This window comes from Leucopleurus acutus (genome assembly GCF_964270905.1).
Source record: "Leucopleurus acutus genome assembly, chromosome: 5".
Taxonomy (NCBI): Eukaryota; Metazoa; Chordata; class Mammalia; order Artiodactyla; family Delphinidae; genus Leucopleurus; species Leucopleurus acutus.
In genome coordinates, this window is record NC_139147.1 from 128,703,874 (window position 1) to 128,731,603 (window position 27,730).

At 51.5% G+C, this 27,730-nt stretch overlaps 1 protein-coding gene across 3 annotated transcripts in view; it reads left to right on the forward strand.

The window, feature by feature from the left end:
- Window positions 1-4,364: 4,364 nt before the first annotated feature.
- The window catches only part of KY (kyphoscoliosis peptidase), a gene marked incomplete at both ends in the record, with an annotated part of 45,673 nt that continues 22,307 nt past the window's right edge, over window positions 4,365-27,730 (forward strand). The window contains 6 exons of one of the 3 annotated variants that reach the window (XM_082840303.1): window positions 4,365-4,500; window positions 7,761-7,823; window positions 11,543-11,605; window positions 22,322-22,396; window positions 24,160-24,222; window positions 27,403-27,485. In XM_082840303.1, the coding sequence (XP_082696429.1) occupies window positions 4,365-4,500; window positions 7,761-7,823; window positions 11,543-11,605; window positions 22,322-22,396; window positions 24,160-24,222; window positions 27,403-27,485 (483 nt within the window). Of the gene's footprint in view, window positions 4,501-7,760; window positions 7,824-11,542; window positions 11,606-22,321; window positions 22,421-24,159; window positions 24,223-27,402; window positions 27,486-27,730 lie in introns of all 3 variants that reach the window. The other 2 variants (XM_082840304.1, XM_082840305.1) reach the window with 2 other exon arrangements.

The following is a 27,730-nucleotide window of genomic DNA, read 5'->3' on the forward strand; positions in this document are numbered from 1 at the left end:
TAGGTGGGGGGGGATGGGGGGAAGGAAGAAGAGCTGTGCTGAGCCACACTCCGCTGCACAGATCTGAATTCAGTTGTGCAAGAAGTGGATTCTGTGACTCACTGAGTTTCTCTGCAATGGCAGAACAGCGACAGAGGACAGTGACACAGGAGGGAAGGCAACTTCCTGCTCCAGGAGGGGTTCAAGGATGCCTCCAGTTTCTTCTGTCCACCCTCCCCAACTGTGGAACCACATCCATGAGAACCTCCTCAGACCAGGACACACAGGGGTCTGACCAGAATACAGGAAACCACTATAGCTTTAACTAAGCTATCGCTAAGCACTTTATCTCAACTCCCTCACCCATTTGACAGATGAGGAAAACTGAAGCTCAGAGAGGTTAAGTACATTGCCCAAGGTCACCCCGCTAGGAGGGAATCTGGAAGCATACATCTTCCTGGCATAACTGCTTCAGTGGGAATTGACAGGTTTTGTAAATTTGATGAGTGTGGGACCAGAGTTGGGATAATCTTCCAAGTCCTGTTAACTATCGGGATGGATACAATGAGAGGCACCACAGAGAGCTGGCATTCTCTAGGACTTGCAGGAACTAGGGTGCCCAGGAAGGCTTCAGGGTGGAGGTGAGGTCTCATGTCAGGCCTTGAAGGATGGCTAGACCGAGCTTGCCAGGGACGTCTAAAAAGTCTTCCAGGAAGAAGTGAAAGCAATAACAAAGACTCAGAAGTAGAAGCCAGCCAAGCCAGGCTGGTCATGACTCCAGGAGAAGCCCACAACAGCGGTGAAAAAGGTTTCTGGGAAAGATGTCTGGTCCCCCGTGTAACTGTTTGCCCATCTCAGGGGAAGCGAGAGTGTTAAGGGGCGGGGACCCGGTCTGCTGCCCTTCCCCGAGTCGGCCCCCTCTCTGTGCACCCCTTCCCCACTGCACCAATGGAGAAAAGCATGTTGTGTCTACAGATTGCCGGCTAAGAGCCTTCCGTGGGTTGGCTTGCCTATTAGGTCTCTATAGAAAAGGGGAAAACTTGCCTCTTGGAATCTCTAGAGAAGTAAGAGTTAGGACTGGTGGTCCCTGAGGAACTACTATTGCTGAGGAAAAACAATAATGTGAGTCAGAACACAACCCCTTCTGGCAAGGGCAAGCCTCCTCCCATCAACCACCCCCCACCGCCAAAATAGGAAAGTGGGCTCGGGGCTCAGAACCACTCAATTGACAAATCCCCCCTTCAAGCAAAGGGGTGAAAGCAATGTGGGTGACAGCTGGATGTGTCTGGGTATTAGATGTGACAGAGGATAAAGGAGACAATACAGCCATATGACTGCTCTTTGTCTCTAGGTGTCCTGAAATTTCCAAGTCATTGTGATTAAAATAATTAAAGTTCTGCCCTAACACGGAGATATCCCCTGGCTTGTCAGATCCTCAGACGAGGGTGTAGATTAATTAGCTGGGTCAGGATACTGAGGTCCTTGGATCCCGTGTTGTTCAGGATGGTGGCAGGATAGAGGGGCTATTAGGAGGTGCGGAGCAAAGCCTGGCAGCAGAAAGGCCAGATGTGCTCGGGGAGCAGTGGGCATGGCTGTGGCTGCAGCGTGTGTGAGTTGGCAGCGAAAGAGGAAGACATGGGTCTGTAGAAGGAGGCTGGACTAGGGTGTGAATCATAGGCTGAGTGTCTGTTCTCTGTCCCGCTGGTTGTAGGAACAACTGGAGAGGGATTTTAAGCAGAGGGATAGATCCTCTGACGGGTACCTCGTAGCCTCGGTCTTCAGTCCTGCTCCCCCTTCCCTTTCCTGATACACCCTAATGCCTTCGCCCACATCACCTTCCCCGTGGTGTCTCCCTCTCAGCCCGGAACCGATGAGGCTCTAGATGAGGGTATGGGTCACCTGAGGCCGGGGATGGGGGAGGGTGGGGGTGAGGAAAGCATCTCTTCTTTCTGCTCATGCTTCTGGCAGGCCCAAAGACTGAGGGCTGTGGGTGGGAGCCTCTCCAGAGTGGGTCCAGGTTCTGGGCAGCATCAGGATCCAGGAGCGGCACCATCTCCCAAAGCAGTCAAGGCAACGTGGCCCCTATATTTACGGGTTTTTTCCAAATCAGTGTTCTGACTGCATTTTTGTCCCCCAAGAAACATACGTCAACAACTGGAGTTGTTCTGGGTTGTCACAACTGGGAAGTGGGTGCTCCTGGCATCTAGTTAGGTAGAAGCCAGGGGTGCTGCTAAATATCCTACAGTGCACAGGACGTCCCCCTACAGCAAAGAGCTCTCTGGCCTCAAATGTCCATAGTGCCATGGGGGAGAAGCCCTGCCCCAAAGATCTGTTTTCAAGTACTCTGGAAAGGCAGGGGGTCCCAGACCATCTTCCTGGAGCTCAGGCTAGCACCACCACCCTCCCCCCTGCCCCAGGTCATCATCCCCTCCTCCAAAGGCAGCTATGGAAGGTACGCCATGGTGAGCGAGTTCCTAAAATGACACTCCCAGCAGGGGAGTAAGCATGGGGGATGGAACGCAAATGTCTGCTGAGGGGGCTTCAGCTCCCTGCCCTCCCCACGCAGCCCCATTCAGGTGCCGCACAGGAGCTTCTGTTGGGATCCGCACCCTCAAAGGACTTAGCCCCAGTGGTGAGGTGATGCTAGGAACAGAGAGCTGCCTGGGCAATCTCCAAGACCCCAGCAGCTTCAGATATTGAATAATCCATAGTTCTTACTTCCCTAGTCATCTAGAGAGCAAGGCTTAGCCAGCCTCCCAGCCCTGCGTGTGTGTGTGTGTGTGTGTGTGTGTGTGTGTGTGTGTGTGTGCGTGTGTGTGTGTGTACATGCCCACATGCAGACAGGACAGGGAAGGACAGGGCTTGCTGCATGAAGAAACTGCCTTGCGAGTCATCATCTTTACTGGTCCTGCACTCAGCTCTCTCAGGACTCCAGTCAACACTGCCGGAAGCCAGTGACCGCTCCTTTCATCGGATGCCCGGTGGGCAATGGGGCGGCGGTGATACAATGGGGTGGCGGTCTTTACATGTGACTAAACTGTGAGCCACAGTCAGTGAGGAAAGATCTTCAGAGTCTGAGAGTTCAGCTTTGTGACCCCCAGCTCCATCACTGACTTGTCACTTCACCTGTCCCTTTCCTCGCCCTTAGAATCAGGTAAGAATGACAGGTACCACTTGAAGACCACTTACAATGCACCAGGCACCTCACATGCATGTCACTGTTACAGCAGGACCTGCATTATGCCCATGATACGAGTGACAAAATGAGGGGAAGTGGCTTGTCCAAGGTCACAGGGGTAGCAAGTGTGGAACCCAGGCCTGTGCCATACGGTCTGCCTCCAAGAGGTGGCGGGAGGTCTCAGCGGCCACGCTGCAAGGTAGGGTCACCTAACTCCACAGCAAGGAGGGTCCCAGAGCAAAAGCTCTCCACGCCCACGGTATTTCTTAACAGTGGAAACTCAAGTTAAGGGACTGACCCCAGCCCGGTAGGCCCGCGGTGCCGAGGGCTGCCAAGCAGATGCGCTGTAAACACTCCTGAGTCCCAGAGCCAAAGGCTCTGCTGCCGCTGGCTGGGCAGGCCAGGCCTCACTAAAAATAGACGGGCCCTCAGGTCCAGCTCCCTGGCTGCCAACCGAGGCAGGCCGCTCCCCACACCCAGCCTCCTCCCCTCCCTCTCCCCCTTCCCCAGTGGGCTAGGGCCAGGCTTCTAGAAGGTACAGAGATGTTAAGACTTTCACTTCAGACCAGGCAGGGCTGTTAGGCTGACGCCCAGTGGGCAAGTTCCAAGTTCTGGTGGGGCCATAATGGAGGAGGGGGTGTCCTGACCCCAACGCCCCACACACCTCCCTCTAAGGAAGGGAGCTGTCAACCTCCAAGCCCACCCGGGGAGGCAGTGGAGCCCAGGCCAAAACTTGGCCAATTTCTCCACATTTTGGAATTGAATCTGGGCCCCCCTTGCCGTTTCTCTTTCCCTGCACTGATTCTCCTTGTTGACAGCACTGTACAATTTCTGTATTTGCCGCGGCTTTCGGAGATCTGCTGCTGGCCATTTCAGGAAGGCCCGGGGGAGCGCGGGATGGGCCAGCGCCCGGCCGGCAGGGGCGGGAGACAGGGGGCGCGGGGAGGGAGGCTCCGGAGAGCGGCCGGACGGGAATTTCCTTTCAAAGGTGACTTAGAACGTCTTCATTAGGGTAGCGCCCTCCCGGGCGGGCCCTAATGGCGAGTTTGGCAGAGTCAGCGAAACGCGGCGCGGCTGCCGGGCGGCGAGGAGCGCCCTCTCCCGCACCCTCGCCGTCTCCCGCGCCGGGCAGCGGCGCTTACGAGCCATTTGCAGCTCAGGCAGCCTCGCGAGCGGCCGCCGCGCACTGGCCGGAGCTGGCTGCACCATGGAGCTGAAGAAGGACAGCAACGCCGTATCCATCGACATGCTGCTGATCGTGCACTCGGAGAAGCGGCACGCCGCACAGGGCGCGCACTCGGACCGCCAGGCGGACCCGGGCGCGCCTCCGCAGCGCAGAGGAGGTAATGCGCCCCCAGGCAGGGCCCGGCCTCCAGCCCCTGGACCTCCTCACCCCAGGGCCCGCCTGTTGGGGGGTCGCGCTACGCGCCCCCCCGAAAGGGGTCCCCGAGGCCGACCCGCTCCCTAAGGCTGGCTGCGCCTCCGCGCGGCGCCTCTGGCATCCCGTGGCAACGCGCAGCTCCGCGATTGCCCCAGTTGACACCCCGTGCAGGCCTGCCGTGCTTCCGTCACCCCCGGGAGCAGGTTTCCTCCTGGTCACCCTTTGAAGGGTGCAGATCAGGTTGGAAGATGCCCTGGAGGAAAGGGACCTCGGGCCTGACTCCTGCGTGCCCGAGGCCGCATTGCAGGGCACAGGGGACCCAGGGGGATTCGTGTGCTGAGTCAGCTTTGAGGTGGGACCCTCCCTTGGTGTCCTTGCACAGTTCATGGCCTCACTGTCCCCTTTCTTGAGCCCTCTCCCAGCCTCCTACAGCAGAAGGCATGCCAAGTGTAGAAGGCACACAAGCTTGGGTAGGCTTAGACTTGAAATCTGCTCTCCCCACTTTGGCTTCTCTGTTGACTCTACTTGTCCTACAGACTTTCTGGGGAAGAGTAGACTGGCAAAATAAAGCAACTTTTCATAGAGTGATTGTGGAAAGCAGGGCTCTGGCCTCTGTACTCTCCAGAGAACAGGACACAACGTGAAGAGAGTAGAGATGGAGAACAATGGCGGTTAAATCAGCCCCTCATACATCTGGGAACCCCCTTGCCCCGAGTCCCTGAGGAAGCCCTCAGGAGCCCTTGAGGAGACTGGTGTGAGGGCGCACTAGACGCACTGTGTCCTGGTTTTTTGGGAGCGAAGCTTCACAGCCCTCAAAGTAAAATGACCTGCCTCCTGTCTCCCTTCCAGCTCCAGAGCTCCTTGAAGGTGGTCCCCAGTTCTTCTGTCCCCGCAGCCCCTATGCACATTGAACGTGCACCTTCCACCTACCCTGCTGAGCAACAGTGCCGTGGGTGGCTTTGCCCCCCACCAGCCCCACAAGCTGCAGCTGCCCCATAGCTCCTGGTGACCTCCTGGGGAGGCAGACAGGGGAAAGAATAGAGATTCTGGAGAGCTGAGAATGTTGGCAGGTGCCCCAGTCTCCCGAGGGATTTGGGGCCCAGGAGTTATTTGGGTTAGTTGGTTCTTTAGTTCTCAGAGCTGCCCCTGGGAGAAGGGGAGATGGCCCGCGCAGGGGTATTTGTAATGAGGAAATTGGCAGAGGCCGTTGGCCTTCCTTGATAGAAATGTGGCTGCCCCTACTGCACGGACTGCGGTCCGGAAGGCCAGAGGCCCCCCACGAGGCGCAGCTCCAGGTTAGCGCATGAGTCCCCTCCTCCCTCTCTCCTTCTGATCACATCTCTCCGAAAGGCTCTGACACTAGAAAGAGAGGGCAGAGAACACAGAGAAGGCCCAGAGATGCCAGAGATCGGGGCTGCTCAGAGAAGTGTCCAGCACCCAGCATAAAGCCTACATGAGGCCAGACCAATGCACTTCACACTCATGACCGTGACTCAGGGAAAGAAGACTGCTGTTTGCTGAGCCCTCTCTGCTGAAATTTTTCTCCAAATATTTTCCTGACAGACATTTCTCCCAGGTGCTATGGCAGCGGAGAGACCCGTGTCACTTACTGATGATCAGACAGCTCTGCACCAGAGCAGGGAAGAGGGAGCATGCATGACCTCCAAGGCCCGCTGGGCAGCAGTAATGTCCAGGAGACCGCTGGCTAAGCCAGCCTGCGGGCCCACTCCTTGGGACAAGCTAAGGAGGGGAAATGCTGGACAAGACCAGCTTGTTCCAAGGCCTCCTGTTAGTGCACAGAGATCCAAAACCCACCCCTCCCCCACTTCCAGGCATCTCCTCCAGTCTCCTCCCCGCTCCAGGCCCCCGGCTGCACAGGGAATCTTCCCCGGCTCTGCAAAGGAGGGCCTGAGCTCTGCTTTGAGAAAAGAGCAAAGCTTGGTTACTCTCACATGCAGAGGACTGAGTAAGGGTGTGACCAGGTGGCTTTCTGTTGTGTCCCTGTGGCAGAAAAGAGTCAGAGGGAGCGTGTGCACTGGGAATTTGGGCTGCAAGTCAGCAGATACTCCCTCCCCTTTCTTGCAGGGCCCTAGCATTTCCCCAGCAGTTTCCTTAGAGCCGCACTTCTCCAAAACATGCCTAGAAGCCCTCAACTCCTATTGTATATTCCCCTGGCCATGGAGGAGGTAGCCTAAAGCTGCCACACCAGGTCTGAAAAAGCTTCAACGCCTTAGGTTTTATCCCCAAAGTGGATGGGATGTGTGCATTCCACTCCCCAAGTGTCGGTGAAGGTTCTGAGTGGTAAGGCCCAGACACTGACTATGGAGGGCTCTGCGGAAAAGAAGGGTGTCAAGAAAAGCCTGGGGGTGCTCAGAGTGGTGCAAAGGGTTGGAGACCCAGACTGGAGGCTGAGCTTCCAGGAACGCGACCATAAGCTGTGCGGAATGGCTGGTTTGGTGAGGAAGCCTCCGCTGCCACCAAGGAGCCCTAGACGCTCCTTCTGCGCCAGGAACTTGAAATTATTGCAGCAGCTTGCGCTGCCAGAACGTTTGCCTGTTCTGTGCCAGGAACTCGACCTTGCAGCCATCACTTCCAGCCACCACCAGAGAGAGAGAGAGAGAGAGAGAGAGAGAGTGGTTCCATTCGCTTCCCTGTTGCCTCACTAGGTCCCAAGACAGAATGGGACACAGGTTCATATCAGTGGATGCCTCGGCCACACAGGTCCATGCTCTAGCTGCAAGGGAGGCTGGGAGAGCAGGCAACCATCACGTTCAGTTCCCATAAGGATCCATCAGTTTCCATCTTTGCCCACCTGCCACCCACATCAAGACTCTAAAAGTGGGAGATTCACCACATACAGAAGTAGGCAGGAAAAATGAATGGCAAATGTCTTCACAATAATGCTTCCATATTTATGCAGTGGAAATGTGGGAGTGACAAAGGGGCACCTCTATTGTGAAAATTCTCCCTGAATGATCCTGATAACCAACCCACCACCCTTGGAAACTACCGTGGTAATATTTTTTTAATGTTTTGAACGTGGAGGCTTGCATTCATTCCTTCAAATGCATTTCATTCATGGGCAGCCTCCCTCGGATCCCGGGAGAGCCAAGCTCCACCAGTCCCGCTTTAGCCCAGATCAGTTTGCAACTGGTGCATCACACACTTGACCTGAGTCTCCCCACCGCAGAGAGCCTCACGCCAGTCCTTGTCACTTCACAGGGCTTCAAGGTGTTGGAAACGGAATCCGGAGATGGCAGAAATTAGAAAGAAATGACCTACATGGTAAATTCTCTCATTTTCATTTTGTTTTCTTTTCGATCTCTGGAATTCAACACACTGAAAAATGCCTGGAAGCATTGGGTTTCACTTGCTTGAGGACTAGTCTAGACATCTAACCACTCAGACAGTGGCTGCTTGTGATGCAGCCAGGCCTCTGGGGGCACTGTGACCCTGGAAAATTTTCCTTGGCAACAGGTCCACCAATTTCCTGGAGGGTGTGCGGGGAGGCAGGCGGAGAGATGCTATAACCCTGAGCACCCCTTGTTCGCTGACTGAGCTATAAAGAACTTGGCATCATATGGGATGGTGGGTTTGGGTGTGTTCCCATGGGAGGTGGGGCTTCCCAGGTCATGCATCCCATGCATCTTGGCGCACCCATCTTTTGAAAATATTTCTGAACAGAGAAGAGAGCAGCCTGCCTTGGGTGGTGTTACTCAAGGCCTCGGGAGATGCCACTCAAGGGTTCTGTGGCTCCTGGCCTGGGATCCCGAATACAATAAGAAGAAATCAGCTTCCAAAGCCTCTTTATGGTGCCAGGTGTCTTTCCCCCTGCAGGCCCAGAATTTCTCTGACCAGGCCATGCATGAACCGTTATACTGGGCCTTATTCTGTGCCCTTATTGTGAGATTTGTAAGCCCGGCCTCCAGGAACAAACACTGTGGAACTGCACTGTGGGCATGTGAGAATTCCAGTAAGAATCAGACCTCCATTCCCTGAGCCCCAGTAGGGGATTCAGTCAGATTCCGACTGTGTGAGCCCCAGGATCGGATGACTGACTCATCAAATGCCAGTAGGAAGGGATCCACGCCCCCATGACCCTCCACAAATGGGGAAACAGGACCCCAATTGAACAAAACAGAGCACCTATGCTCTGCCATCCTTCTGACAGTAACAAAAGGGGAGGATGAAATTCTAAAAGTAAGTTCATGCATTCATTCCCTCGGTAAAGGTCGACAGTGATTAGTTTGTGCTGGGAAGGGTTCTAATTGTTGGAGATGGAACAGTGAATGGGACAGTCGGGAGTGCCTGCCCTCCTGGGGCCATGTTAGAATGATTGCATCATAATGCCATTCACCACAGCCGAGTCTCAGCACCCTGGAGGTGAAGAGCTTGCCTGTGTCCCCTGCACTGTGCATGGAGATAACTTATCCTCAAGACACCCCCCCACCAGGGACCACCCTCTGAGTCCTGGCTGATGGGCATGCATGGGTGGGACGGCTTCCTAAACCTTGATACGGGGCCATCAGATGGTAGGCGCACCAGTTCCAGCTCTACCTAAGCAGACGCCAAGGTTAGCGAAACTGTGCTGTGGGCTCTTGAGAATTACAGTAAGAATCAGACCTCCAGACACCTGACAGCCACAGAAGCACATAGCAGCCCATGCAGGGAGGCTCGGCCAGTGTGCGGGTGGGTGGAGGGCAGGCGGGCCACGTGGGAGGAAAGAGACACTGCGTCTGTGCTTGTTGCAGCTCTTACTTTGCCTGAGTTGTTGGAAATTCATCTTATGGCTTCTCGGGCATGTTATTAATGTTATCAGTCCTCAGGAGAGGATTGAAATATACTGAATTCATCCTCTTTTTACCGTCTTCGGGGTTCCTGGTTTGGGGGAAGTTTAGTGGAAAAATATAACAAAACACAAAGAGACGTGATAACTCTTACAAGACTCTTCCTTAAGACATGAAGTGGGTCTTAGTACAATGTACCAGCCGACAAAGAGAATGATTATAGTTCTTGCAATACCACCCAAGAACTGAGAGTTTCAGGTAAGTGCAGGGCTGGAGAGAGGCCGCACAGAGGCCTTGAGCCTGGGAAAGATGATAGTTCCACCACTCCACCAACATAACGCAATTTAAAATTTACTAAGTCAAATTTTATTTATTTTTTTGAGTGGCATGCTTGCATCCGTGCAGAGGTTAAAATTCCAGCTTCTTTCTGTGTTTTCTGATGGTGAGGTCCTGGGTACATGCTTGCCTTGCTGGTGCCCAAGGCACCCAGCCCTGGTAACTGGATGGCTTTCATCTGAGAAGGAAGCAGCTGATGGCTTGTGCTTGGTGGAGTGTGCACAAATGTGGCTGAACGTGGGGTTGGTCCAAAGGGCACATGTCCCCCCTCTTTCTGCACTGTGCACTCCTTGGGCTGGGGCGTTGGCAGGGTGGGGGGAGCCCGAGTACTTCAAACTTTTCCAAGCAGCAGGTGTTTGGGCTGAGCCACCAGCTTGCCCGGCAACGGGCTTCCCCTGCTGTGATTGGCTGCTTTCCTTGGTCCTGGCCGAAGTCTGCCTAGCAGCACAGGGACTAACGCCCCACAGCTACAGGGAAACCAACTGTGCAACCCTGACTATAAATAGCCCACAGCAGCTATGCCAGCCAATCATCCTCCTTGAGGATTCCCTTCCCAGATCCTATTTCTTCCATCAGCCAGCAGAGCAGGGATGCGGCCAGCTGTGCCCGCAGGAGGCAGCTGCCCTGTCCTCGCCTGGGTCTGGCCTGGAGCTCCAGCCCAGCATACTGCATCACCCTGGGTTGGCACACACAGCGGTCCTGGCCCTTGGCCAACCAACCGACCTCAGCCCGGTGGGGGCTAAGGGTCCTGGCTGGGCCTGCTTATAGAGAAGGCTGGAGAGGATGTGCTTCCCAGCCAGGAGGATCACACGTCCAGCCCAGCTCAGTGACCCACCCACCCATCCACCCTGACTGGCTTCTGCCTGAGCCCAGGCATGGGAAACGCTGAGTGACAGATCTGGTTGGGTACACAAGGGATGTCGTATGAATGGAACCCGGTCAGGCCAGTGCCCCTGAGTGCTTGCACCAGGTCCAGGCACAGGTGCCAGTGGTCACTTCCAGTGACAGGCCCAACAGCCTTTCTGCAGCCCAGTGGGAGACCAGGGGAGAAGCTGGCAGGCCAGGGTGGTAGTGGCCCTTCCCCCACCCCTCTGAAGCAGAGGTTCAAGGGCAAGACCAGGCCACCACAGCAGCTGTAACGGGAAAGATGGAGAGAAGGCGATGCTTCCTGTAGGAGGGGCAGATAAGCCTGTGGGTTCCCCCTCCATGGCCTGTGGCAGCAGCTGAGCATCTCTCCACAGCAGCCTGGCTCCACTAGGCTCTGAGGACAGCTCTGTGTCCCAGGACATGAATATCGCCAGTGCATGGAGAGCATTCACCCTGCAGAACAGGTGCCCTGCAAATGTCTGTGAAACTGAACCAAACTGCAAGCACCCCAGCTCCTAGGCTACAGTAGGTGGCAGGGTACCCACACCCCCCCATTCCTCTCAGAGGGAGGCAGGAGGCTGGAGACTTGGGTTCAAGTCCCGGGTCTCACCTGGCTGTGGGGTCTTTGGCAAAGTTAACCAGTCGAAGCTTCAGGCCCATAATCAGGATAGGAGCCTCCCTGGCTGTTCCAAAGAAAGGTGTGGAGATCAGCGGGGCAACCCTCTGCACTTTGGGAACTGGGCCCGGCTGCAGCAAAGTCAGGAGCTGTGGTCACTTAGCCCATGGGAGGCATCCCCAGCTTCTCTAGAAAAACCCAGCCTCTGCCGGCACCTGCCGAGAGCGTGAGGCTGTGCATACACGGGCTCCCGGTCACTTGCCTGTGTTCAGGTGTGTGACTCTGCTGATTCACACGTGTTTAGACCAAGCCTGGCAGCTCTCTCCTCTGCCTGGGGAAAAATCCACCCCACCGTGGGCCCAGTGGTCACTGCAGTTCCCTCTGTCTTCCTTAAATAGGAAACCTGGTGGAGAAGCAGCACTCCCAGCAGACCCAGGTCATCACCTCCTACGACAACCAAGGTAAGGTTCCGCCACTGCCTGTGACCTCTCCCCCGGCTCCTGTGTGCCTGGATCCACTGTTCTGGCCAGAGACAGCAGGTGCAGAGCCCAGACCGTGGGGAGCAGGGGCCTCTCTGTCCTGGGGATGCTGGAGCACCCTTCTCCTCTCCCACATGCCATGGAAAACAGTGAGAGGCTGCATGTGTCGTGGAACAGAGAAGTAAAGTCCTCGGGCTCCAGCATGCACTGCTGTCATCATCATCCCCCTGGTTGTCATCACGATACCTAACATTTGCTGGGTGCCAGCTTCATGGCAGGCACCCTGCCAGACCACGTACATGGTCATTCTCATGCGGGTTATGCCTCACGACAGTCGTATTTGATCAGTGCCCTTACTATCTTCATCTCGCAGATGAGTGAGCTGAGGCTTAGAAAGGTTTTCTTTCGTCCAAGATCACATGGCCAGCAAGAGTCAGAGCGGGAGCCGCCTGACCCCCTCCCTGCCCCCCGGCCCCACCCACCCCCCAACAACCACCAGGGCCTCAGCTGTTACACTTCTCACAGCTCTGCTTCTCGTAGAAACTGGCCTCCCCCTACTGGCTCGCCGTGTGCAAGCCTTCCCTCCCACTGAGGCACAGCGGTTCCCTGGCCTCTCCTCCTGAGGCTGAGCCTTCCAGGCCCTTCCACCCAGGGACAAGTTTAACTCAGCAATGGGGAGTGAGAGAGCCCTTCCTCAAGAATCCTCACTTTGCCAGGACGGGTCCTGGGGGCTCAGGGAGGGCAGGCAAGGGCAGCCCCGTGCGGACTCTGCAGGTGACTGGATCTGAGAGCACGGCGGGGTAGAGACGAGATGGCTCCACAGCTACAGCTGGAGGAGAGGCCAGGTTAGAGACCTCCACTCCCCCCACCTCACTAACCTCCCCTCCTGCTACCCCGGTTTTTCTGCTCAGGGCCTGGTGCCTGAGAGCTCTCGTAGACTCAGCCCCAAGATGTCACCACTGGTGCTCTCAGCACTGATGACCTAATCTATAAGGGTTACGTCCAGGGTGCAGTGTGGAAGGAGGATGCCCTGGAGGATTCGGAGGTCCTCGGGGAATCGCTGTCTGAGACACCGGCTAACCCACCATCCCCAGGGAAAGGCACTGGCAGGTAGTGAGGAAGGGCCTGTCAGCTCAAGTTCCCAGCAGGAGGTGGCCAGCTGTCCTTGCAATCTAGGTCAGTATCCATTTAGGGCAGAATTCCTGGGACTATGGCTGCAGGACAAACCCAGGCCCCCTGCTTCTCTGAAATGGACCTAGCAGCACAGCTCACCCCAAATAAGAGTAAGTGATACCTCACTAGAGTGAGAGTGGATTAGCAACCACTTCTCTCGCTTAGTTCTGGCCACATCCCTGATGGGGTCATGGTGTTATTCCTGTTTACAGAGGAGGAGTCTGAGACTGGGGATGCTGCAGTCCCCCAGCAGGGTGCTCCTGTCAGACCTGTGGGGTGGGACTAGTGGAATGGGGCCTGCCACTCTCCAGAGCCTCACCTGGCACACCATACCCTGGCTCTCATGGGCCATTCACGTGCCACCTCCCAGTATCTGAGGCTTCCAGAGGGCAGGAAGGAGGGTCGCCTTGGCATCCAACAAACAGGAGAGGGTCCATTGTAGGTTGGGATAGGATGGGCCGCCCCAGGTCTTAAGGGAGCCTGGACCACAGCGAGGGAGAGGCTGCCCTGCTCTGGGGCTGAGCCAGAGTCCACACTGACGCTGATCCGTCCATTCCACAAAAAGCAGCTCTGGGTGCCGGCACTGGGGATCCATCAGAGAACACAACAGACAAGGCTCCTGTCCCCGCAGAGCTGACACCTAGTGAGGGAGACAGATGACCCTAACAAGAAAAATGCAAGGTGTCAGATAAGGCTGGGGGAGAAAATAAAGCAGGAAGGGGGATGGGGGGTGCACATGGGTGTGTATTAGTTTCCTACGGCTGCTGTAACACATTGTTACAAACTTGGTAGCTTAACACGATGTATTCTCTTTAACAGTTCTGAGACTACAAGTCCCAAGTCAGCCTCACTGGGCTAATCAGTCTCTCGGTTGGCAGGCAGGTTCCTCTCCTTTTGGAGGCTCTGGGTAAGAACCTTTTCCTTGACTCTGCCGGCTTCTAGAGGCTGCTGGCACTTGCCAACTTGTAGCTGCGTCACTCCAATCTCCACTTCCACTATCACGTTGCCTTCTCTCCATAAAGTAGATACATTCCCCTCTGTTTTATAAGAATCCTGGTGATGACATTGGGCCCACCCGGAAAATCCAGGATTGCCTTCCTATCCCGAGATCCTTAAGCGAATCGCATCTGCAGAGTCCCCTTTGCCATATAAGGTAACTTTCACAGGTTCCAGAATTAGGACATGGATAGCTTTAAGGGCCATCATGCAGCTACTACAGGGAATGATTTAAAATAGAGTGATTGAGAAAGGCCTCCCTGGGAAGGTGACATCTGAGTAAGGGAAGCGGTGGAGCAGCGGGTCATGCGGCCTCCGGGTAAGAGCTCCCAGCAGAGGGACACCAGGTGTGGTAACTTCATGCGACAGGTGACGGAAAGATCACTGGAATCTTGGATCTTCGTGCGGAAGAGGGCTTCGGAGGATTCATCTGCAATGGGTGTGTGCGTTGAATGAGAGGGGAACGATCACAGGAGCCCCAGTGACCTCAGGCCCCGAAAGTTATTCGTGACGAATCAGGTTTGGGTTGAGGCCTCATCCTTCCAGGTCACCCACCCTCATCCCCACGCAGACACTCTGTGCCTTCTTGGATCACGCATGCACTAGGCTCCAACTGCCGTGCCTCCAGACTTGTGACATCCCTGTCGAGCTCCATTCTGCAGAAAGAATCATGAATGGCCCTGGGTTTTCAAGAGCCCAGTGGAAGCCAGGGTCAGTCAGGGCTGCAGGAGATGCCCTTCATCACCCCCTGACGGGTGCCCCTGAGGTCTTGGCCCTGAGCTCTGCACACTCTCTGTCATCCCACGACTACAGCCACTGCAGTACCCGGTGCGGGATCTACAGAGATGCACCGTCCCGGGTCATCATTCAGCTCACTGTTCCTGGGATGTCAGAGCTTACGCTTCCGGCACTAAAGCTGACTGCCATACTCTGGGTAGAAACCTCTGTTGAACACCCAGCCAGGGGCTGTTTAAGGGTCATTTTTTTAATAATTACAAATGCTTTAGCTGAGGGTTTCTGACTCTCAGCTACTGCAGGAAAAAATTCCAAGGCAGAGGATCCAGGTTGTAAAGGCGGCAGGCAGCCAGTTACGGGGAGCATTAAGGACCACCTTAAGTCAATGATGGCAAACATCTGATGTGAATCCTGCAGCCTCCACACACTGATATACACCCACGTGTGTGTGTGTGCACTCACACACACACATTCACATACACACGCACATACCTGACAATCTTTGCTAATTGATAAGCGCTCCAGGCAGCTACTTCCAATCAGTCAGAGTTAATGAACAACACGAAATCTGTTTGCCATCTCTGCATTAGGAATTCTGAGCAAATTAGGCCTTTAGACAAAGCCTGATTCAAAGCCGCAGAGACCTGGAGATAAGCTCTCGCGTGGGAGGACTCTCCTGACAAGGTAGAAGGCAGGCCCAGGGCAGCAGGCCAGTGGACGGGCTTGGGCTTGCCTGCTGCATCTCCACGTCTGCAAGGGTTGGGAGACGGAAGCAGAGCCCGTAGCATCTGGGAAAAGGACCTGGGAACCACTTCTCAGATGTAGCAGAAAATAATCGCTAATACACTTTTACTAAGACAGCCAAAGTTTCAGCTTCTGAAAATGCTGTTTGGGTGACAACTGGTAGAAGTGAGGAGGGGTGCCATGAGAGAGCCAGCCAGGTGGCCCGAAATCCCAGGAAGGGCTGCTTTGGGTTTAGATGTGACTAAGATTAGTGTCATGGTATCTGACTGCACTTAGGGTTTAGATCTCACTTTAAATGGTGCTCCAATAATGCTCCACTCTTTATCATTGGCCAAATTATTTTTTTTCCATAAATTAAGAGTCTTATTTGACACAGGAATGTTGTAGTCAGCAAACTCTTAGCACTTCACACCTTTAGGAAGCACGGGTACTGTGACCCTGCTCACCTGGGGACAGCATGCCCAGACCCAGGCCTGTGTAGAGCAGAGAAGCCTCCCGGAAGGGCTCTTACACAGCTGTGAATCAGAGCGGGAATCACACTCCCACACCCATCAGGGAGGCGGGGAGGGGAGCGATAATCAGCAGCGCCACTTTGGGACAGAGCCAGGAGTGGACCTCAGGAGGATGCTGGGCGTCAGAGGGGAGAGAGAAGAGGCAGTGCAGGAAGCAGGAAGGGATGAGAAACAGTGATGGGTGGAGCTTCCGGCCAGGGCGAGTTCCCCGCGTGAGACCACCTCGGAAGGGCTTAAAGAGTATTTTGTTTTTCGGCTTGCTCATTCTCTGACAGAGCGACGTGGCTGGATTGGAGTGGTTGGAAGTACCCAGACGTTAGGAGAAGTTTGGGGAAGAGGTTTGTTGTTGAGCCCTAAACCAACAGGTGGGTCAGTTTTGCAGCTTCCCTCCACTTCTGGAGATCGTTGCAGCTCAGCATTTCCCAGATTTTGTTTGATAAAATAGTACTGGGTCCAGTAGACTTCTGCAGGACTTCTCAGAGCATTGTGTGTTGCGAACTACAAAAGGGGAGAAAGTGGGCATTTTTCTCACAAGGAATCTGGCAGCCAAGTACAGCTTGGCACCCACTTTGAAAACTGACTCCAAGTGTCTCTGGGGGAGAAAGTACAAAGGCAGAGGTGAGCAGGCTGTGCCTCGTGCCTCGTGGGAAGACACACAGGCAGAGTTGGCTGCCCATGGCGATGGTACCCGATCCTGTGACCAGACCTGAATGATGCTTTGAACTCTGAAATGCTTAACGTCTTGTCAAATCGCAGGCTGATTTTCTTTGACAGTGAATGTGCTAGAAACTACACTCAAAATGAATATTAACCCCTTTAAAGTAATCCCTCGGGAGGCCACATTGTATCTTTTAAAATTGTTTGAGAATTACCCTCTTTGGCAGGCAGAGCAAGTTCATGAGCTACACAGGAAAGTCAGTATTGTTATTCTGTGAAAACACATTTAACAGGCAAAGGGTTAGTAAAAAGAGCTCTTACAAAATCAACAGGGAAAAAATAACGCATCAATAGGCAAATGGGTGATTCATTAAATAAGATTTAAAATGGCAAATAAGTATATGAAAAATACTACACTGAAAATTAAAGAAATACACAAAAACAATGAGATGTCATTGTCCATTGATAAAAATGTAAAGGATTAATAACAATCAAATGTCAGTGAGTGTATTGGTACTCTATTTTTACATTACAAACCACCCCAAGACTCAGTGGCTTAAAACAATGACCAGCTTACAAGTGTACAGGTTGGCTGGATATTCTCGTCTGAGCCACACCTGGCTGATCGCAGGTCCTGGCTGGGCTCGTTCATGCGTGTGGTCAGTTGGAGGGTTGACTGGAGAGCAGCTGGTCTAGGGTGGCCTCACCTGAGATGGCTCTGCTCTGCTCCACGTGGTCTGTCATCCTCCAGGAGGCTAGCCTGGGTGCAGTCACATGTCAGTTGTGGCTGGAATCCCAAGAATGGAAGTGGCAGCGGCAAAGTCTCTGGGCCTAGGCTCGGAGCTTGCACAGCGTCACTTCTACCACATGCTAACTGGCCAGATCACGTCATTAGGCTGGGCCAAATGTGATGGAAGGAATAAAAGGCCTCTTCTTAGGAAGAAGTACAAAGTATTGTGGCCAATTTCGCCATCAAACACAGCAAGGATGAGCAAAATAGGCATTCTCTTGCACTGTTGAGAGGATCGTAAACTTAAAATCATTCATGTGAAAAGTTTGCCAGTATCTAACAAAAGCCTTAAAAATCTCCATACTTTTTGATCCATGTTTAAGAATGTATTTGAAGGAATTGATGTGAAGAGTGTGTAAAGCAGTGTGTATCAGAACGTTCATCACATCACTGTTTAAATAGCAAAACATACGGGAAATGTTAACTATCCAACGAAAAGGGATTGCTTATAATGATTATAAGCCATTTGTAGAACAGAGTATTATGCAGCCATTTAAAATGATGACTTGTGAAGATGACTTTATATTCACTGACATGTAAAGACTTAAGTGAGGAAAGCAGGATGCAAAAAGCATGTTTATTATAATCCTGCTTTTCAGGGTCACCTTCTATTTTTACATCTTTCTGTATCATACAAGTTTTTGTTTTGTTTTCATTCTGCTTTGACTTTGGGGTTTGGTTGGTATTTTAAAATTTTTATCTTCAGTTAAATTAGCATACAGTAAAATTGGATTTTCTGGTGTGGAGTTCTATGAGTTTTAACACATGCACAGATTCACGTCACCACCACCACAATCAGAATACAGGGAAGTTCTGTCACCCCAAAAAGTCTCTTGTGCAGACTCTTTGTAGTCACATCCTCCCATCATTCATTCCTAAGAGAATTGTTGAGAAGTACAGCTTGATATAGATGTACCACAAAGTGTTTATCCATTCACCCATCGAAGGACATTTAGGTTGTTTCCAGTTTGGGGTGATTATGAATAGAACTTCTATAAACATTTGTGTATATGTCTTTGTGTGAACATGAGTTTTCATTTCTCTGGGATAAAAGCCCAAAAGTGTAATTGTTGAGTCATATGTTAAGTACATGTTTTGTTTTATAAGGAACTGCCAAACTGCAGTATCATTTTACAATCCCACCTGCATATACTTGTCAGCATATAGTATTGCCACTATTTTTTTTAGTATTGGTCTTCTAATAGGTGTGATATCTCATTCTGCTTTCAATTTGCATTTTCCTAATGGCTAATCATGTTGAACAACAACAAGATGTTGAACATCTTATTTGGTGATATATCTATTCTTTTACCCATTTTCTAATCGGATTGTCCTTGCACTTTTGTAAAAAATCAATTTGCCATATTTGCGTGGGTCTATTTCTTAACGCTGTTATGTTCCATTGAGCTATATATCTATCCCTTTGCCAATATCACACTGTTGTGATTACTCTAGCTTTTTTTTTTTTTTTTTTTTTTTTTTTTGCGGTACGCGGGCCTCTCACTGTTGTGGTCTCTCCCATTGCGGAGCACAGGCTCCGGACGCGCAGGCTCAGCGGCCATGGCTCACGGGCCCAGCCGCTCCGCGGCATGTGGGATCTTCCCAGACCAGGGCACAAACCCGTGTCCCCTGCATCAGCAGGCAGACTCTCAACCACTGCGCCACCGGGGAAGCCCTACTCTAGCTTTATAGTACATCTTTTATTCTTTTTAAGTGATTTTAATTAATTTATTTATTTTTGGCTGCATTGGGTCTTCATTGCTGCGCACCGGCTTTCGCTAGTTGCGGCGAGCAGGGGCTACTCTTCGTTATGGCGCGCAGGCTTCTCATTGCAGTGGCTTCTCTTGTTGCGGAGCACGGGCTCTAGGCGCGCGGGCTTCAGTAATTGTGGCACATGGGCTCAGTAGTTGTGGCTCGCAGGCTCCAGAGAACAGGCTCAGCAGTTGTGGCGCACGGGCTTAGTTGCTCCGTGGCGTGTGGGATCTTCCAAGACCACGGATCAAACCCATGTCCCCTGCATCGGCAGGCGGATTCTCATCCACTTTGCCACCAGAGGAGTCCTATAGTACATTTTAAAATCAGCTGGAGTCCTGTTAATTTTTTTTCAAAATTAGTTTGGTTATTCTAGTTGCTGTACCTTTCCATCTAAATTTTAGAATCATCTTGCCTATATGTACCATCTATAAAATTCCTGCAAGGAGTTTGATTGAAATTGCATTAGCTCTATAGATAAATTTAGGGAGAATTGCCAACTTGACAATATTGAGACTTCCAGTTCAGAACATGATATGTTTCCCCACTTATTTAAGTCTTCTTTAATTTGTGTGATCATATTCTTTAGCTTTCAGCCTAGAGTTCCTGCACTTTTTTTTAGATTTATACTTAAGTATTTCATTTTTAGAGATATGAGAAATAGTAATTTTAAATTCAATTTCTAATCACTTATTGCCAATACAAATATAATTGATTTTGGGGTGCTGACCTTGTATCCTGTGACCATGCTAAACTTACTTTTTAGTTCTAGAAAATTCTTTTGTAGATTATTTGGGATTTTTCTTTGTAGACAGACATGTCATCTGTGAATAGAAGACTTTTATTTCTTCCTTTCTGATCTATATGACTTTTATTTCTTTCTCTTGTCCTATTTCACTGAGTAGGACTTTCAGTACAATGTTTATTAGGAACAGTAAGAGTGACCATCCATGCCTTATTCCCAATCCTAGGGGGAGAGCATTCCAGTTTTCACTACTAAATATGCTCTTAGCTCTGAGTTTTTGGTAGATGCCCTTTTTTCAGATTAAGAAGTTCCCTTCTATTCCTAGCTTCTTGGGAGGTTTTGTTGAATGGATGTTAAATTTTGTCAAATGCTTTTTCTGCATCAGTTTGTATGATTATGTGGGTTTTCTTCTTTAGCCTGCTAATATGGTGAATTACATTCATTGATTTTCAAATATTGAATTAGCCTTGCATTCCCAAAGTAAACCACCCTTGGTTGTGGTATGTTATTCTTTTACTATGTTGCTGGATTTTATTTTTCTAATATTTTGTTGAGGATTTTTATGTTTATGTCCATAAGGGATATTGGTCTGTAATATTCTTTTCTTATACTGTCTTTGTCTGGTTTTGGTATCATAAAAGGATATAAATTATTCGATACTCTTCTGTTTTCTGAAGGATCTTGTGAAAAATTGTCATTGGTGTTATTTCTTTTTAAATTTTGTTAGAACTTGCCAGTGAAACCATCTGGGTCTGGTTTTTGTTTGTTTGTTTTTGGAAAATTTTGAACTACAAATTTAGTTTTAAAAATACATATAGGAAAATTCAGGTTATCTACTCATTGGGTGAGTTTTGGTAGTTTGTAACTTTCAAGGAATTGGTTCACTTCATTTTAGTTGCAGAATTTCTCTTCATAGAGTTATGTGTACTATTGCCTTATTATTATTTTAATATATACGGGGTCTGTAGTGATATCACTCATTTCATTTCTGATATTGGTGTCTTGATTCCTGATTTGTGTCTTACCACTTTTTTATTTGGTCACTCTGGTTAGAGTTTTATCTATTTTGTTGATTATTCTATAATTATTTCTTCAAATATTTTTTTTTTCTGCACCACACTATTTCTCCTCTCTTTCTGGGATCTCAGTGACATGAACATTAGATCTTCAGGCATTGTCGCACAAGTTCATGAGGCTCTGTTCACTGTTTCTCTCTGTTTTTCCTTAATAATTCCTATTGATCTATGTTCAAGTTCACTGACTCTTTCCTTTGTCATCTCTATTTTGCTATTGAGCATAACCAGATAATTTTTTAAACAACTATAGTTTTCAGTTCTAAAATTTTTATTTCTTTCTTCTTTATGTCTTCTACATTTTTCTGATACTTTGTATCTTTCCATTTATTTTAAACTATTTGCCCTCACTTTTCAGAGCATGGTTATCATGGCTCTTTCAAAGTCTTTGTCTGATAATTCCAAAATCTGTATCATCATGGGGTTAGCATCTGTTGATTTTCTTTTCCTTTTTAAGTTGATATTTTCTAGGGTTTCTCTATACTGAGTAATTTGGGATTGTAGCCTTTGCAATGCTATACAGATCTGCCCTGCACATGCACCACCCAGCAGCCAGTCTGGGCATTGGTCTACCCCCTAGTTTAGTTCTCAAAGACTGTGATATGATGCTTAGGATGAGATCAAAGCATGCACAACATGAATGAGGTCCATCCATGAAGAGGTGACCACAGGAGTTCATCCATAACTTTATGGAATTGCTTTCTTGAGCTCCCTCCTCTTTATGACCCACTTCCCAGTCCTCTGGCCCCAAAACTGGGGTTTTAGTTTCCCCACTCTTCTGGGTAGTTCTCACAATTCTGCCTGCATCTGGAACCAATCAGCAGGGAACAAAGAGAGGAAAAAAAAAATCAATGAGTATTTTCTCCCACACTCTTGGGAATCATAGCTTCACTGGTACCTCCCCTCAAAGTCTTAGGTGCCTGCCGGGCCACCAAACACACTGCTGCACTGATACCAGCAGAACTTCCCTGGGGGCTGAGTCAGGAGATAATGGAAAAAAGGGGTAAAAAAACAACAGGGGATTTCCCACACTCTGACTCTTAGAGTTTCCCTTTCTCACTCCACAGGCCAAAAGAAAGGGCTTCTCTTAGAGCACTTTTTCTCTGCATCCATTGTGCACTGCTGGGTTTGGGGCTGCCTTTGAGTCCAGTCTAGGTAATACAGTTGGGGGTGGGGAATGGTCAACTCTGCCAATCTGATGATGCTTTAAATTCTAATCTTCTTTCCCAATCTGCCTATCATTTACTTTGCGGAGTCCTCAAAGAGTTAGCCCATGCATTCTTTCCAATGCCTACAGTTGCATTCGGTGGGAGAGACAAGGTAGAATTTGTTTACTCCATCTTGCCCAGATCTGGAAACTGTCTGCTTATTTCGTGTTTTTTGGTTATGCAAAAATTATTTGCATATTCAAAAGAAAGCTCTAAAACCAATTGTGTTTTATTGATCAAACATCTGTCATGAGACATTGCACCCTTTCCTGGCAGCGTCTGGCTGAGAATATCACCCCCTATTCCTCTGCAGGGACACAGCTGACTGTGGAGGTCCACCCTCAGGATGCCATGCCCCAGCTGCTCAAGAAGTTCTCCTTGGCTAAACGTACGTACGTACAGGGCTACTCATGTGTGAAGGGCTGGCAGGGAGGATTGAGGGTAGCTGGAAGGGCCAGAGCCCAGCCTGGACACCTTCTTGGGGAAGGAGAGGAGTGACCTGGGCCTACACACTGGGAAGAGGCAGAGACACGACAGCTTCATCCTGAGCACTCTCTTCTCCACACTCAACAACCCGTTCTTAAGTCTCTGCCATTAGGTGTGGGTAACACAAGGCATTTAGCTAAAGATGAATTTCATCACACGAGTGCTATTGTTTTTAGACACCATTTATTGACTGCCTAAAAAGTGGCATGCGCAGAGCTAAGCACTGTACACTCAATGAGTTTTTAACTCTTTGATATGCACCAGTATTATCCCCACCTTGTAGATCAGCAAAGGCACAGAGAGGTGAAATAGCTGCCAGTCACCCAGTTAGGAAGCGGATCAGAACCCAGGTCCTAATGAAGCCTGTACCCTTCACCACCGCACCCGGCTGCCTTCTGTGCTGTGCGCACAGGCCCAGACCCACGCCCACGATGTCTCCTCTGCTCCCTTCTTGGTCCTCTCCCTGCATCTGTCCATCCTGTGGGTAAACAGGGGCCTGGGGAAATGCCGGCCAAGGAACGGAGGTTGCAGGACAGCCAAGGCTGAGGTTCATGAAGTGAACCTTCATGTCTGCTCGTGGCGGGGGCCGAGGCAGCTCCTCTAAGGCTGCCTGGTCCTGCAGCCCTCAGCAGCCAGGGCCTCGGGAGGGCAGGCAGGTGTAGAGAGGTCAGGCCCTGGGAGTTGACTGGCTGGGTTCAGATCCCAGCTGTGTGACCTCAGGCAAGTGGCTCAACCTCTCTTTTGGACTCAATTTCCTCATGTATAAAAGGAGGAAAATAATTCAACATCCCTCATAGGATTGTCATGAGCTAAAATGAGATCGTCAATAATGCACAAGCCAGGTGTAGTAAGTACACAAAAAATCTGGCTACTCTTTTGAACCCCCATCACTCTACCAAAGAATGTAGGTGGAAACAAAATGTGGCTGTAAGAAAGACAAGGTCCACTGTTTCTCAGGATGGCCTATGTACATTTGCAACCTTCTGTACATTTGAAGGCCTACGGTGGCCTTCAAGGGCAGAGAAAAACTTGCCTTGGCTTCCCCACCTCTGGCTCCTTCTGGTTCCAACAGGGACCCACATCTTCCTGACCTGGCTTCAGATCAGCAGGAAATTCTCTCCTGTTGCCTGTGGAGTCTAATAACAATTGCTGACCATTCTGCCTTAACAGTCCTGGATTTATAGGATTTGGTTGTCCTTGAACCTTCCGGAGGAATAATTCCCCTCTCCCCCCTTTCATGAGCTGCCCATGGTCAGTTCTTGTCCTGGGGTCATCTGGTAGTGAATTCACTGGTGCTCTCAGGATCCCCAGCTGTGGTCCAAGATGGCAGGAGCGTCCAGAGGAGGGAGGAACACGGAGCTCCAGGCAGGCCCACTGAATAATCGCAAGGCTTGATGCCCAAGCAAATTCTCCCTCTGCTCACAGACTGCACTTCTCTTTCTTGTCATCCCGTCCCTGGCTGTCAGTCCTCCCTACTCCTCAGCAGGAAGCCCGGGGCAATCCCAGCAGCAATTCCATGGTGGGTAGGGATGGGACCAAGAAGGCTGTGAGCGGGAGAGTGAAGAGGAGACATCAGAAACAAGGACACCCACACAGAGAATCGTCTGTGCTTGCATTTCTATTTCTTCTGAAATGTCTCTACTTTTGACCTTTGGGATATTGTAGGTTTACAAGGCGATAAAAATGGAAACACAAGAGCCCGGCAGCCTGGAGGGAAAGACGCCCACGGTAAGTTGTGGTACCTTCTTTGGAGCCATTCTCTGAGACGGTAAGTTGGTTTAGCCTCATGAGCCAATCTGTGCTCAATTGGAAATGGCTCCCTGGAGCACTGTGCTGGGAGTCTGGGGCCACCTCTGGGCTCAGGGGACAGGAGTATCATGATTGATTGGCAGCATCTGCCATGGACACAGGTAGAGAAGTAAAAAGCTCACACACTAGATGTGATCCCAAAGTTAAAGCATAAACCCCACCAATAACAAGGCAGCCCATTATGGGAAACATTAAAAACAGAATTCAGAATTGTATTAACTTTAAATGGAATGCCAAGCATCTGTAAGGAGGGAGGCAGGAGAATAAGCAGAGTGGGGCAGAGGAAGAAATCCCGAATGGGTAATAGACGGCCTGGGTTCAAATCCTGCTTTTGGTGCTCACTCACCTTCCCTGGGCCTCAGTTTCCCCCTCGGCTCAGACCAGATGGCATCTAAGGTTTAGTACAGTTTGGTACTTCTTCCCATTGTTTTGCTTTAAAATTAGAATAACTTAGTTAATGCCACTGGTATTTAAAATGTATTTATGCAAAATCATATTCAAATATTATATAATCTGCTCAGAAGTAAATTTAATGAGGCATAAATCATTATGGATATTCTTAATGTTCAGATATTGTAGAATGGAACCAAGAAAGGGTAAAACTTTCTTAATAATAGGGTTTTTCAGTCCCATTTTAGAAACAGCATCCTTCTTTGAAATGGGGGTGGGGAGACCTCATTTGCAGAGCTGACGCTTGTTAAATGTGTAAGTCCACTTCATATCCACTTAGGTCACTGTGACGGCCCTTGTCAGGGGATGGCAGGAACCAGAGTCCGTGGGGGGAAGAGGGCACCAAGAAGGGGGGAAGCTCGGCAGGGCCTCCTGCTGTGTCCCCCCTCCCTTCTGAGGGTCTGGCTGGACAAGAGCCGCATGGTAGACCACCCGAGATAGGCCCTGAAGTGATCTGAGTGATGGGAGGCGAGAAATCCCAGCTCTGGCACCAGGCAGTCACTGAGCCGCTATGGCGCTGGGCTTCTAGGGAGCTCCAGGGTAAGACTGTACAGGACAGAAGGCTGGGGGCAGGGGACGTCCAGGGAGTCTTGGTGCTTATTAGAGGAGCAGAAAATGAAGAAAGAAAATGCTAGGTTGCTGGGCGAGGCCACAGCCTCACCATAGAGTTTGCACAGCCTGCCTGCCCACCACGCACCCTGTCCCCTGATCCGAGGAACAGCCTCGGATCCTGGATGTGTCAGAGGTCACAGGGACCAGCACCTTGCCCCGCCCCACACCCTCCTTCCCCCCACCGCACCACCCCCCCCACGAGGACTCCTGCAGGGCGTCAGCAGGGACTGAGGGAACAGGGAGAGGGGGCCAAATCCAGTCTGAGGCTGAGAAGGGAGAAGGCCTGGGTCCTAACAGGAAGGGACCCACAGCAGTGGGGAAGTGCAGAAGGACCCGTGTGGCCTGCTCCTGACGGCTGAACTTGACTGGAGGCTGGGAGCTCCTCTGTGGCCAGACGTTGACCAGCTGGCACTGCCTGACATGCAATGCTGGCCCAGGGAGGGTCGTGGAGCAACTCCAGCCAGCGCTGGTGGCGTCCCCACCTCTCACCACACCTCTCAAGTCTATAGCACCAAGGAAACCACTGTACGCATCTCGGTGGGAATGGCGACACTCGCCAACATCCTGTCCCCCGCAGTTCCACAGTCTGACTTACAGCCCTGGTTCTGGCTATGCAGCCTCTACACTTGCTGCTCTGGTCTTCCTGTAGCTCACGCAGTTACTTGAAGACATTTAACAAATTACTTTTCTTTTTAAACTGAAAAAAAAAAGGACTCTCACAGTCCACGAGGGTTGTGTGGGTACATGCGGGCGCAGCCCCGCACCGGGCACAGCGGCTTCGCACCCCTGCTCTGCGCTTGCCGGCAGAGGACGCTCACCCTGCACCCTCCCAGGGAGAAGAGTGCTGCTGACCTTACCACGTGATCCACCGTCTCTTTCACTCTCCCAGGTGCCCCATAGATTGCGCCGGAGGCTGGGCTGCTGGCTTTAGCACTGCCCAGTGAGGGGGAGGTCACCGGACTAGATCCCAGGCCTTGTGCAGCCCCACCAGGCACTTTCCCATGTTACTCTGCTCTTCCCAGGCTTGCTGTCATGTCCTGGGGTCCCACCAGCACCCCTGACTCAACCAGCACCCAGAGGTTCCTGACATAGCAGGCTGAGAGTTGATTCACTGGAGTCAGGGGATCAGTGCCCCTTTGGCCCCATCCGCCTCTCACCCCCGCCCTGTCCTCCTATCCAGCTTGCCTGATTTTGGTCAGCCTGGCTCAGAGGGCCTTGAATAAGAAAGACCCAGCCAGAGCCCAGGCTCTTCTCTGGGCTGGGACAGGGGTTTGCTGCCCATCCATCCATGGGTTGGTCTGACCACTGGTCAGACAACCCTGCAACAGCTGCCTGGGGCTGTCCTGTGTCCTGGCTTCCTCTGAGAAAGGCTGTGCGTAGAAGAGTGATTCTGAGGCCCAGCTTCCCTCAGGCCCCCCCCCCCACTGTACTTTGGGCACCTGTTGCCAGAACTCTTAACTTTCTTGGGGTGCAAGCGGTCAGTCTCCAGATGACCATGGGCAAGGGAAGAAGCCTGTCTGGGTGCCAAACGCACTTCACCCTACAGAGGTCCAGGTGGCCCAGGACCATCTTGCCCTCTCCCACACCCGGGTGCCCTTCAGACCACCCTGGGCACCGTGGCCAGGACATCAGTGGCAAGCAGCGCTGCCTGGGTACTTCCCACAGAGCATTCATTCCTGGAAAAGCTAGCAGGGAATCTGCAGGAAACTGTGGGGTGGGGAGGAGGGATTCTGTCATCAGTCCGTCTGGGGCTGCTGAATTCACTGAGGTGCGATCAATCACTTCTTTTACTGCTGGCTTCTGGGGTCTGCTTACTATCCCTGTGGGTCTCCCAGAGGACTAGAGGAGTTGCCACGCTTCCCAAACCAGTTGGACCGAGGAACCCTTCTAAGAGATCTAGCTCTTGAGAGCAGTGTTTCAGTCCGGGAATCATGTTGAAGGTCAGGCCGTCACAGCTCCTCAAAAAGACAGGGAGCCCTGGGCCAGGCAGTCCCGTTGGCCGGTCTCAGACCCTGACCAACCTCCTTGTGTTTCCAGCCTACCCCTGGGATCGCTCCAGCCTGAAATCCATGCCCCTGGACCTGCGGCAGTTTGAGAAACTGGACACCTATGCCTCACAGGTAGGAGAGCCAGGCCCTCTGCCTGCGATGGTCACCCCCACAAGGCGGCTTGGAGTTTCCCAAACCAGAGCGGCAAAGGCTCTCCCCAGACCCCTCCTGAGTGTATCCTGAGTCCCTTGGGTGGATAGTACGGAGCGCCTTTCCACAGTATGTGGGAGGGGGACAGGAGGGCCCCAGACAGAGGCCATTTCACCCTCCCACCCCACCCATGGTCCTGATGCTTTCGCCCCAGGCTACACACCCCG